Raw genomic sequence first — 13,239 nt, 5'->3', positions numbered from 1 at the left:
TGTTGTTATGAGTAATAGGGTTGTTTTTGGGTGGCAAGTATAATAGAAAGTTTTCAGTCATAATGTTTTTGTTTTCTTTTTCTTTTTATTCTCATGGAGAGCTGTAAACTCTCAATGGAGCTTACTGAACTAAAACCATAATCACAAAGACCTAATCTTAAGGCATTCACACATTAAACTCATCTGTGCTTACAAACTCATATACATCCTAGCAATTCATCTAAATAACAAACAACTGGCCAAAACTCCATAAAAGACTTTTATTCCACCCCATTTCATTGTAGGTAATGACCTTAATTCTTAAAGCTGAATTGGCTTTGCTCTATTGCACAATGGATGCTAAAGGTGAGCTGCTTGCAGAATGGAACAAAACAGTCCTTGAGAATTTATCAGCTTCTTTGTGAGGTAAAACATACCATTTCTTCACATACCAGACGCTATGATGCAACACCATACAGTGTGAAAACAACCGCTAAAGCTTATCACCAAAAACCCAAAGAGCACTTAATGATGTTTGGAAAAGAACAGAAACTTTCTAGTAAGTTATTGGCTATTTTCCATTTCTTTCACTCTGAAAAACCCTCTTATTATCCCCAGCTTTATCGAGCCTAAACTGGGCCTCCAGCTTTTTTAGTAGATCTGCTGAAGTTAATATGTGTACAACCAAACCTTAAAGGAAAAAAGGTAAATTCAGAACGTCACTGAGGTTTTTGGCACAATGTTGGTATACCTAATGTAGTGTATTATTATCAGTCATTTACAAATAGGCGCAGCACATGAGAAAAAGCAACACCCATCGATTGTGTCTCCTGGAATGCTTTCAGATTTAAACAAGTCGAGTCCAGGCAAGCTTCTTAATCACACTAAGATTTTAAAAACTTTTCTAAACTTAAAAAATGGCATGATAGCGGATCTATACAGTTGCCATAGTGCAAATAACATTCCAAGCAAACAGTCAATGCCAACAAAAACAGAATAAGCCTAATGTATATCTAGACAAAATGATTCAAAAGCTGACTGAATTGTTTGGAATGAATCTTATTTACATATAAAATTTGTCCTGAGCTAAAGAGAGTCATAAAATTAGGTGTGATGAATCAAAAGGTGCGATAAATGACAGTCACATGTCAAGAATATCATTCAAACTAAGGATGTTTGTTTATTATTGAGTATTCATAATGTATGTAAATATGAAAGAAGAACTACAATAAAACTGAGAAATTGATGGTGAAACATTAAATAAATATAATCATTTACTCACCCTCATATCATTCCAAACCAGTACACATTTCTTTCTTTTGTGGATAGTTTGAAGAATGTTGGTAACCAAATAGTTTCAGGTCCCATTAACTTCCATAGTATTTTTAGTCCATGCTATGGACAATGGGTCCCAAGATTGTTTGGAATGACATGAGGGAGAGGAAACAATGACAGAATTTTCATTTTTGGGTGAGCAGTCGCTTTTATTCACAGAACGTCAGTGCTCCTTTAATTTGATCTTCAGTTTGCAAACTTCACTCTAGATAACCAATCAGAGTCCCTCCTTAATGCATGATGAGATTGGGACTGGGTCAGTGTTGCCTAAAATAACACACTAACAGCCCTTGTGGGCTGTGGGACAGAAGACCACTCAAGCTCAGAGATTTGGACATCAATCACATTAATAGCATGATGTGAGATGGATTGTAATCGGCCAGTAATAATCAAAGAGTATGTAGAGGGATAGTTCATCCAAAAATTAAAAATCTGTCATCATGCAAGCTTCATTCTAGACTAAGTGGTAAATGATGACAAAGTTAATTTTTGGGTGAACTGTGCCTTTAAGGCAAAAATCATCTATTTCTCAAAGATTGACTCTTATTGGTGACCAATTCCTATGCCATACTTAACCTTTTCCTGGGCGTTTATACTTACTAGTACTACACAATCTTGATTTGGTAAAAGGCCAAATACAGCTTAACAGAACTTTTAGAGGGTGACACTGAACAATGAAATACTTAGCAAGATAAGGCCTAGGTAAACATGCAAGTTAAATAAGCAACAGATACCACAGGAAAAGGAGAAGGACATTTTGATGTGCTAGTATGTTTAGGGAATGTTGGGAATTTGAAGAGACTATGCTTTTGTGTGACTGAGAGCACTTGAGATCTCCAAGCAACGGACCCTACTTCAGATAGTCTAGCATGGCTGAAGGCTAATGAGCTTTATGAATATCCTGTATTGTAAATAAGGCTGTGACATTGAGGTCACTGCAGAATCCACTGGTGTCCAGATAATGGCATCATTTTTAAATCATTGAAAGGAAGTGACAGATTTGAGGCTGACTGCACTACTCAGAATGCAATGCAGATATAGTGCCATGTGTGGTTATGATGCTGCATGTTGTGCATTTCCCATTAAATCAAACAGTAAGATCTTTTAAACAACGTTTACTGAAGTAATTTCAAGATTAGAATACATTAAAACATTTGTATTATTAACATCTATGCCCTTTATTAGAGCTCCTTCATGACAAAAGGTTAAAGTTTAATTATAATAAATCTCATTAAAAATACAGCAATACAAAACAGATTTTAAAGACTCTTCTAACACAGGAAAGGTTTGCAATAATACAAGGACCCTCACTCTTGAACACTGTAGTTAGTACATTTAAAATGACAACTAGAAATACAAAATATAAAAATAGATCAATACACTTTTCCAGTATCATACAAAGATATGACGTTAAATGTTAAACCTAGTATAACGGTACATCCTTGGATAGTGAAATTATCAATATACACTGGCACGGACGCATAATGAGTCACATTCCAAGAGGGCCTAAATGCATGTAACACTTATACCAGATATTCCACATACAGCTTCAAAAGTTAAAATGTACAGATACATACACTTACAAAACTGCTTAAGTAAAACAAAGAAAGGAGGTAACCTTGAGGCAGTTCATCTAGAATGAAAATGTTTCAGATTCCATCTCTATCAAAATTAATGAACAAATCTCCTATTTCTCCTTCCACCAACAACCCTTAAAAGCTTTAACATTGCATAAGGGACTTAGTAACAACTCAAGAGTCTTTTAAGAACCAGACAACAGTTTTCAAAATTTCATTGTCACAGTGAATTCCACATGAATACAACACATAAAATATACAGACAGGTGCACAGTAACATATTCAGCACTTTTCAGGTAACAGGGTAGATGCCACCTAAAGTCGATATTTATCATGTCAAAAATATGGCACAGCTATTAGTATGAACTCAGCAGGATCACCTCAATATGACGTGCAGGTGCTCCAGGAGTCGTCTCCTAATCTCTGAGGAAGGCGGATGCCCCTAGGACCTCCATGCAGTTGACAGTAATGAGAGCTCCAGTAATCTGTCTCCACTGCTTGGTCACTGGGCTCTTCATTTTATCCAGGGCCAGGTGAAGGTCCTGGATCATATCCCTGTAGCCGTCCCCATACCGCTTACTCCAGGAATACAGGAAGTCATATGCAGGCTTCCACATTGACTATTGAATTAAGTAAAACAATAAATCAAATCTAAAAAAATATATTTAGATGTAGATATCAAATGGCATGACTAGGATTGGGTTAGACCTTATTTTGTCGATCATGTCAATGATAAGGGAGTAATATGGTAATAAATTGAACAAGGTATTTAATGATTGACGTTACTTGTACGTTTTTGGATTTTAGCTCACCTGGGCACTAACTTCTCCATTTTTCCCTTTGTGTGGTGCCTCATAAGCAGCAATCTGGGCATTGGAGAGCTTCCCAAGTTTCTCGGCAAGTTCCCGCCATCGCACTCCCAGTTCGACTGCTGTGGATAGAATCACTATATCCTGGATGAGATGGGCTACTACACCTTGAACATTCATCTTTAACAGCCCCTGTGGGGAATACAAATCATTAATAAAACTTGTTTCCCTCAGATTTTTGTTCTACGCATAAATGTACGTCAGAATAAAGGATGCATACTATGATAAGCTCGTGCTGGAACTTTTTCTTGATCTTCTCTGCATGACAGTCTTCCTTGAGCTTTTCTAGAACACAAGCCACCTTCTCTGCCTCCGTGTCAGCATGTCTCCTGGAGATAGCGTCAATTGAGACCTCCGAGTAACCGAGAGCCTCAGCGAAGGTTCTCCAGCACTTGACATGCTCTGTGACCAGGGTCTGAATAGCGGAGTACATGTAGGTGAGTTTTTTAAAAGGAATTGTCATATTGTCTAAGAGGACTGGTGTGGTGAGCTTAATTCCAGTGAAGTCGATGACTTGATCCTTGGTTATGACCTTCAAGTTCTTGCAGTGCACCAAGCCAACTCTTCCTCGAAGAAAGCCAATGTACCATTCCTTAACCTTAATCTGACCTACAGATCTAACAGTTTCTTTAGAAAGCAAAGCAATTGTATCACCTTTGAAGTATTCCAGAAGATATTCCACTCTCGGTTGTCTGAGAATCGATTTCATTGCTACCCCATACCAATGCAAATCCACAGGTCTGTCCTGAAACTTCTGGGTAAGGACTTCTGGGATTGATTCCTCAGGAATTGGCGTGGAACGAGAAACTTCCCTCTGCCGATCTGCTCGCCTGTGGTTGTGTTTTTCTGACCTCAGAGGGGCAGCTTCAGGGGAGGTGATGTAGAAATCTCCCAAAGTGAGACTGTTTGGATCCTTCACCTCGATGTTGAGTTTGAAGGGGCACATTTCACCTCCACTCACCTTGACCAGATCTAATGGTAGATGGAGAACTTTTCCTGCATTAAGCTGCTCCTGCGTGACCTCTTTATTCAGATCCTCTGGTTTCACTTCAAAGTTTGAATCCAACACTCTAGAAGCAATTTGAAGATCTTTAAGACCATGTGGGTTGAACTGATGCTTTCCCCAAAGCTCCAAGACAACAGGAGGCAGGTTCCTGCCGCCCCTCTGGATATCAGAGAAAGGGAGCCTGGGTGGAATATTATCATGGCTCGATATGACCAGCACCACTTTGAGCAATGGGTGTATGTGCTTGGGACCGTAGACGGCCACCGTGATATGGCGATCCAAGTAATCCCATACTGACATAGCAGGTAGCTCCAAAACAGTGGCCTCGGCAGCAGTTATGACATACATGCGCGGTTTTAAATCAAAGAGCTTCATCTGTAACACATCATTGTATATGTAACAGTCTTTTATTTTCTGATAAGGCCCTTCTATCCTTTGAGACGCTAGACTCACGAATGAGGTCAGGACGTGGCTTGTGGGGTCACTTTTTACCTTGGCAGCCATTCTCATCTCCAGTGAAATGCCCCCCGAAATATTATGGTTACTGAGGCTGACCTCTAAAAGAGGACTCAGAGTTGTGGTGTAGTTGTTGTTTATTCCAGCAGGAGGATCGAGGAGTACTTTGAGGCCGATTTCTTGGATCTCACCTGGGGGGATGTGTCCCTGAGGAATATGGGCAGTGATATCGTAGTCTGGCAACTGCACAGAGCCGCCGTTGTGGTCGATCTTGCAGAAGATTTGAATGTCTGTGGCCTGAGTCTGGGCCCATCCAAGACTTTGTTTCATTAGGCTCAGGTCCAAACAGGACCTGGTTAGCTGCCTGTGACTCAACCAAGCCATTTTGTAAGCTTCTCTGTCATTCTTCAACCACTCAAAATCAGGATTCAGGAAGGATTCTTGAGAGTTAAGTCTCTTCGTCCTCTTATCTTCCTTCTTCTCAAGGCTGTCAAGTATATCCGAGGCACTTCTCCACCTCCCAGATCGGTTTAAATTGTTTTGTCTGGGTGCTAAAAGATGGGCAAAGTTTGTTTCATCTGAGGATGTGCTGAGTGAGTCCTCATTAATACTGTCGAAAAGAGATAAGGGATCCTCTTTCAGCATGGACACTCCAGAGTCGTAATTGCTGGCATTGACGATTTCATTTAAAATGGATTTGACCTGCCCAGCTGATTCCAGAAGGGGTTGGTAGTTTGTTTTGGATTTTCAATTTCTTTCGGTAGGACAGGCCACTCTGAGGTTTTTCCAATCTCATAGCCCCCTGAGAGAAGATATCAAATGTCAGGACAACCAAGAAATGAAATCCTAATACATGTATTTGTTAGGACAATTAGATCAGTTTGAAAAGTATGTTTGTGAAGCAAATATAACATTCAAAAAAATGTCTTCACATTATTAACAAATTAACAGAGAGGGGCTCATTTTAGCATACTTACCATGAAGGTTGTTGTTGTTGATGGTCACATTCTCATCTATATCTATCAGTGTTCCCTCCGATCTACTCCGAAGCAGATTTCCTGCACGACTGTTTGACTTTACTTTTGCGGCTGCCATTTTGAATATCCAAGATGAAATGACAACAGTCTTGTCTCTAACGTCAAAACTATTGAAAAAAGGTGAACAAATTAACAAAATCTAATTTAACGCTCTTAAAAATAAACGTTTTTAACTGCAGCAGCTAAAGTTCAGTAAGGAACCCTTTTGTCAAAATCATTTTTGCTGTATAGTGTTCTTGAGTTGCCTCAGTATGGTTATTGGAGATTAATTTATTGATGTTTCATAATAGGTTCTTCAGGACAGTGCTTATACTGTATGTTTTTGTAAAGATCTAGACTAGAGAATAAAATCATTCTTTGCTGAAGTCAAAATCAGTCTCCTTGGTTTTATATTTTATCGTTCCACAACAGTCTTATAAATCATCTGACACTCGCTTTCTTGAACATACCATTTCTGTTTCTGACATATATTCATATTTAATTTCTTACTAATTATTTGAGTGATTTATTGTTTATTTAAACCATAAATAGACGTTTACAAATAAATAACTCAAACTTTACGCATAAACAATCTCCATGAGTCAATCAGTGAAACTTCTCTTGTTGCTTTGAATCATTTCTTCTGTCATAAAGTCTCTGAATCACTGTCCAGTATCCTCTCTGCCCTGTCTCCGGCAATGACTCATTAAATACGTACAATGCAGTGGCAATGCATGAAAACAGGTCTGTCTTGTCTGAATATCAGTGTCTCTTTGACAAAGCTTTGGTGAAGGGCTGAGTGCTCGATTCAAATCAACACGCGCTAATAATACGCCCTGCATCAGCCACGTCACAATACACCTGTTTGTTTTGTAACGCATGCAAACCTCATCCCGTATTAAAACTATAAACGTTCTATTCTACTGCGAGTTTCTCTATTAAATAAATGCATGTAATAATGTAAGGATTAGCCTGTTAAAACGCCACAAGGACACACATTCCACGCTGTACTCCAAAATGCACACGCAATTTAAATCAAAACATGTGAAAGATTTCATGTAGTCAAATACGCCTTTTTATATTCATGCTTAGTTTGGACAAATAGCCTATATAACCTACATAAAATATTTAAAGTTAAAACGCGTACCTGGAACATGGTAGTTTCCCCACTCAGTCCTTATGCGAACTTTTTAATCGTCGGGGAGTGTCACCAACTGTACACCTATGCGCCTCTGTCTGCTTGAATAGCGGAGAAGTGCACACTGGGATACGTAGTACCAAACAGTCAAACAGTTGTATTGAACTTCATTCCCAGGTTCTCAGTTAGACTCCATCACCCACAAGCCTCCTCTTTATGTGCGCACAGAGCGTTGCAACACCTGAAACTCCAAGGAAAAAATGGTTTCGGTATGCAAATTCATGAAAGGAAAAAATGCATCTATGTTTCAAAATAAAAATTGAATAAACTACAGCACTTCAAATTTCTATCTTATATATATATATATATATATATATATATATATATATATATATTATTTTCTAAAAATCTAAAATTGATGAAACGATCATATGTTTTCAGATGTTGTTCATAAAGATTTATTTGTTTAAAGCCCTTCTTTATAATGTCAATGAACTGAGAGGCAGTTTTTTGGTTTGGAAAAAGAAATGCATGATCGAAACTGCATTTTTAAAAATGTTTGCATCCATTTTCACTTAGCCTATTTATTATATTGTTTACATTATGAATTTTAAATGTCATTGAAAGTGTACTCAAACATAACATGTTTATAGCCATAATATTATGTAGGCTAATAAGCACAAACACAGGGCATGCCTTTAATTCAAATTATTTCCTTTTTTATTCAAGACAGAATTGACTTAATTTGAAATGATATTTTAAGGCTCATTAACGCGATTAAATGTCAGTGACCACCCTCTAGTGGTTAACTTTAGTTCAGCTATGAATTCATGGTACCTCATTTCGTGAACACTATTGAATTTAGCATTGAATAAAAGGCTACTTTTTAAAGAATTTTATTATCTAGGTTAATGTTAATTTACAAATATTATTGTAATTATCGTTCAGTGCTAAATCGCGTTCGTGCATAAGACAATAACAATTATTTTACACATCTTGAAATGTTGCAAATGTTTTAGTAGGGGTGTCCAATCCTGCTCATGGAGGGCCACTGTCCTGCAAAGTTTAGCTCCAACCCCGATTACACACACCTGAACCAGCCAATCATGGACTATGCATACTAGAAACTTACAGGCAGGTGTGTTGAGGAAAGTTGGAGCTAAACTCTGCAGGACAGTCAGTGGCCCTGGCCTCCAGGACAGAGTTTTGACAACCCTGTTTTAGTATATATAGAAATAAATGCTGTAAAATTATTGTTCATTGTTATTTCAAAATACCTAATGCAAGTAACTTTTTTTTTTAAAATTATTTTGGCCTATGTATTTGAAAACAAGATGGGCACTTGCATGATATATAATAATTGATTACATATAATCTGGATTATATAATCAGATTTCAAAAATTAAGTACTTTTATTCAGAGTATATTACATTTTACAATGCTCATAATCAGATTATAGTTAAATTTTATGGATTGCATATTACACGTTTTTTGCACAAAATGATTAATATTTTATTGATTCTCCCTAATTCTTCCCAATTTTTCTCTTTTAAATTTTCCTGTACACAAATCTGTCAGATCATTTTTGACTACATTCACAAATGTTTTTATTTTACATTTTTATTATTTAATTAATTATTAGCTTTTATGAACTTTATCAACTCACTATTAATGTATTTTAAGGTGATATCGAAAAATAATCTAATAAGCACTTAGCATACATTACTTAAAAGGAGAAATAGATTACATTACTAACTACAGTTTTCATCTCTCTCTGTCTCTCTCGGTTTCATTTTGTATTCACATATATGGAAAAATTAGAAACATTTGAAGAGGTTTGATGTGTAGGAAAAAATGTTGTGCTGGATTAGATGATGTATTGCTTTTTGTTGAAGAATTGCTGTGTGGTTTATAATGGGGTCACTGTAAAAAGTGATCCACTATATTTACTCAATAAAATTGTGTCAACAGATTCCAAGCAATATTATTAATTAAATTCAACACATAAAAATTTATTAGAATTAATCAAATGAGATGATTACAAATTAACCATTCAAAATGAGTAAAATAGCACAAAAAAATTAAGTAAAATTTAAACAAAAATCTTGGTTTCATTGGACAAAAAACACTATGCTAATGATACTATGTTATGCATGTCAGGCCAGTAGTTGGCGATCAAGATCAACACTGTGCAAAAACTTAACATGCATGCACATGATGTCACCTTTTTCACAAATTCATGTTTTTGTTGTTTACATGCATGATACAGGCATCTTGTTCAAAAGCTTGTTTCCAGGCCCCAAAAACAGTTATTGAAGACACCTGATGTTAACAAACAGAATCACTGAAGGAGAAAATCTGAATTTTTAGGTTACCATTACGGTGGTCAATGTTTGCTTTAGTTGGGCTCTTGACCCTTGATTCTTTAACATTAGATTTTGTTTAAATATAGTGGATCACTTTTTACAGTGTATAGTTGTTATATTTGGCATTGTTTTGTATTTGATGTTTTGTATTAAATAAAGGTGTTATAATCTCTCCCTCTCTTTCTTCTCTCTCTCTCTCTCTCTCTATAGATAGACAGATAGATACTGTAGATAGATAGAAATGTATACTAAACAGCCAGACTATTGTTATAAATAAAAATTATGTTTATGATTATTTGCATGTCCTGTTGAACACTGCCAGGAGGAATACAATCTGAATACATGCAAAACACGCACACACACACATGTTGGTTTTTATGGTTTTATGGTTGTTTTTATAAACCATATTTTCTATCACCCTACACCAACAACCTACCCCTCACAGGAAACTTCGTGCATTTCTAGATTTTCCAAAAAAAAAAAAAACACACGATTTATGATTTATAAACCTTTTGAATTAAGTGAACATCGAAAGTGTCCTCATAAATCACCTTCACGTTGTAATACCTACGTCATACACATGTCATTATACACATTTGTCCTCATAAACCACATAAACACACACATACTCACACACACACACATTCACATACTAACACAACTTGGAAAGTGTGCATAGCGCATGGCACAAGTCACAAAATCAGAGGTTAACAAGTTTACAGGTAACAGCATGATAACAAATCCCCATGCTTCCAGGCAAAAATCTTGAAAATTTAAGATCTACATTGATAATGCTGTCCTAACACTCAAAATGAATAACAACCGTGTTCATGCCACCATCATCCCGAGCTAAAGGTGATCAGATGAGTCGGAATGTCCTATAAGAAAGAATGTCTTTATTTCTTGAATACTGGCTCCTAAACAGTTGATCAAAAACAGATAGGGTTATGCAACCTCAAATCGGTCATAGGTGCCAATGTGTTGCTTCCTCATAAAATCCAAGTTTAATTGGTTCTGCAGTAACTGATAGATTTACTGCCTAAAACTAAAACACAAAATGTTCATAAACCCATTTTTTATTTTTTATTTTTTTTTATAAAAAGTGAGCAATATCTAGATATAAATGCAAATTATAAAGGACAAGGTTAACATACTCAAATGACATTCATAGTCTTGATGTATAACCCTGTGTAAAAGTCAAGTTCTTTTAAAATCAAAAATCAAAACATAAATTTACATTATCTTGTTGTGAAACACTCTGTGTTCAATGAGAAACCTGACTGTACAGGTGTCATGCATATTTAAAAGGGAGGAATTTTGCCCTGAGTATTCTTTCTTATGCAGGTTCATCTTGAGAAGATTGTCAGTATGTTGATTGACCTGTGAGGCTGCCATCATAGAAACAAATATGCCAATTATCTCTTAGATCCTGTATTAAAGTTCACAAGTGCAACTGAGTTTATTCATAAAGCCACAGTTATATAAATAGAGGTTTGCATGTGGCGCCAAAATATGGACGGAGTCACGCTAAGACTGTGTCTGCATGTTTGTTGTTAATATGTGATAGAGGTCGATGCAGCTCCAAAAACAACTCCTAAAATAACTTTCTGTAGACATTATCTTAGGTTTGCTCTCAGAAATGTTGTTAATATAAAGAGCACTGAGAAGAACAACAATATTGTATGAATTATGATATATGTAAAGGTGATATATGTTATTTAATTAATAAAAGCCATTGCTGCCTGCATATCGAAAGCTTGGGTTTGTTTTAAAATCTTGGGACAAAATGTAAAGCATAAAAAATAGATTTGGGATTTTGGGTCGATTGGAACTGTACCAATTCAGTTTGTCTATATGCTAGGCCTGTATATTATTAATACGTACAGTGGGGCAAAAAAGTATTTAGTCAGCCACCAATTGTGCAAGTTCTCCCACTTAAAAAGATGAGAGAGGCCTGTAATGTTCATCATAGGTATACCTCAACTATGAGAGACAAAATGAGAAAAAAAAAATCCAGAAAATCACATTGTAGGATTTTTAAAGAATTTATTTGCAAATTATGGTGGAAAATAAGTATTTGGTCAATAACAAAATTTCATCTCAATACTTTGTTATATACCCTTTGTTGGCAATGACAGAGGTCAAACGTTTTCTGTAAGTCTTCACAAGGTTTTCACGCACTGTTGCTGGTATTTTGGCCCATTCCTCCATGCAGATCTCCTCTAGAGCAGTTATGTTTTGGGGCTGTCGCTGGGCAACACGGACTTTCAACTCCCTCCAAAGACCTTGAAATGCTTCTTACGAAGCCACTCCTTCGTTGCCCGGGTGGTGTGTTTGGGATCATTGTCATGCTGAAAGACCCAGCCACGTTTCATCTTCAATGCCCTTGCTGATGGAAGGAGGTTTTCACTCAAAATCTCACGATACATGGCTCCATTCATTCTTTCGTTTACACGGATCAGTCGTCCTGGTTCCTTTGCAGAAAAACAGCCCCAAAGCATGATGTTTCCACCCCCATGCTTCACAGTAGGTATGGTGTTCTTTGGATGCAACTCAGCATTCTTTCTCCTCCAAACACGACAAGTTGAGTTTTTATCAAAAAGTTCTATTTTGGTTTCATCTGACCATATGATCATCCAAATGCTCTCTAGCAAACTTCAGACGGGCCCGGACATGTACTGGCTTAAGCAGGGGGACACGTCTGGCACTGCAGGATTTGAGGCCTTTGTTACTTTGGTCCCAGCTCTCTGCAGGTCATTCACTAGGTCCCCCCGTGTGGTTCTGGGATTTTTGCTCACAGTTCTTGTGATCATTTTGACCCCACGGGGTGAGATCTTGCGTGGAGCCCCAGATCGAGAGAGATTATCAGTGGTCTTGTATGTCCTCCATTTTCTAATAATTGCTCCCACAGTTGATTTCTTCACACCAAGCTGCTTACCTATTGCAGATTCAGTCTTCCCAGCCTGTTGCAGGTCTACAATTTTGTTTCTGGTGTCCTTTGACAGCTCTTTGGTCTTGGCCATGGTGGAGTTTGGAGTTGGACTGTTTGAGGTTGTGGACAGGTGTCTTTTATACTGATAACGAGTTCAAACAGATGCCATTAATACCATAGGCGGAGTTTGGGGGACTCTCTTCTCGTTCTCTTCCCGCTTTCTGCAAAGATATGCTAAATGAACAAAATGGATATTCGTCTTTTTTTTGAATAAACCCACAGTAAAAAGCGTGGAGGTCTCTAACTTTGACACTTCTGATATTTATTCTACTGCCGCTGATACAGCAATCGAGGCCGTGAACACCTCCGTCCCTGGAACCTGCAGTACCAGTACCGTCACCGTGTCGGCAGAGACACCCGCTCAACCCGCCAACGACCTCGGGGAGAAAGCCACAGGGCCGAAACAGCCCATACTTTCTTTTTTCCCTAAGCACCAAATTGGAGATATTAATCGTGCCTTTTCACCCTTTTACTACAACAAGTTCCCATGGATTGAGTACTCAGT

General features: G+C 37.3%; 1 protein-coding gene across 1 annotated transcript; it reads right to left on the bottom strand.

Moving 5' to 3' along the window:
* Positions 1-2,414: 2,414 nt before the first annotated feature.
* On the bottom strand, positions 2,415-7,570 carry macc1 (MET transcriptional regulator MACC1). Its single transcript, XM_058745668.1, is given in 6 exon segments — positions 2,415-3,511; positions 3,704-3,892; positions 3,981-5,911; positions 5,914-6,024; positions 6,200-6,366; positions 7,386-7,570. Coding segments are annotated over 5 exon segments (2,553 nt in total). The 5' UTR covers positions 6,318-6,366; positions 7,386-7,570; the 3' UTR covers positions 2,415-3,307.
* Between the last annotated feature and the right edge of the window lie 5,669 nt (positions 7,571-13,239).

This window comes from Onychostoma macrolepis, chromosome 16, assembly GCF_012432095.1.
Source record: "Onychostoma macrolepis isolate SWU-2019 chromosome 16, ASM1243209v1, whole genome shotgun sequence".
Taxonomy (NCBI): Eukaryota; Metazoa; Chordata; class Actinopteri; order Cypriniformes; family Cyprinidae; genus Onychostoma; species Onychostoma macrolepis.
Note: the sequence above shows the minus strand (reverse complement) of the source record. Positions and strands in the feature narration are given on the sequence as shown.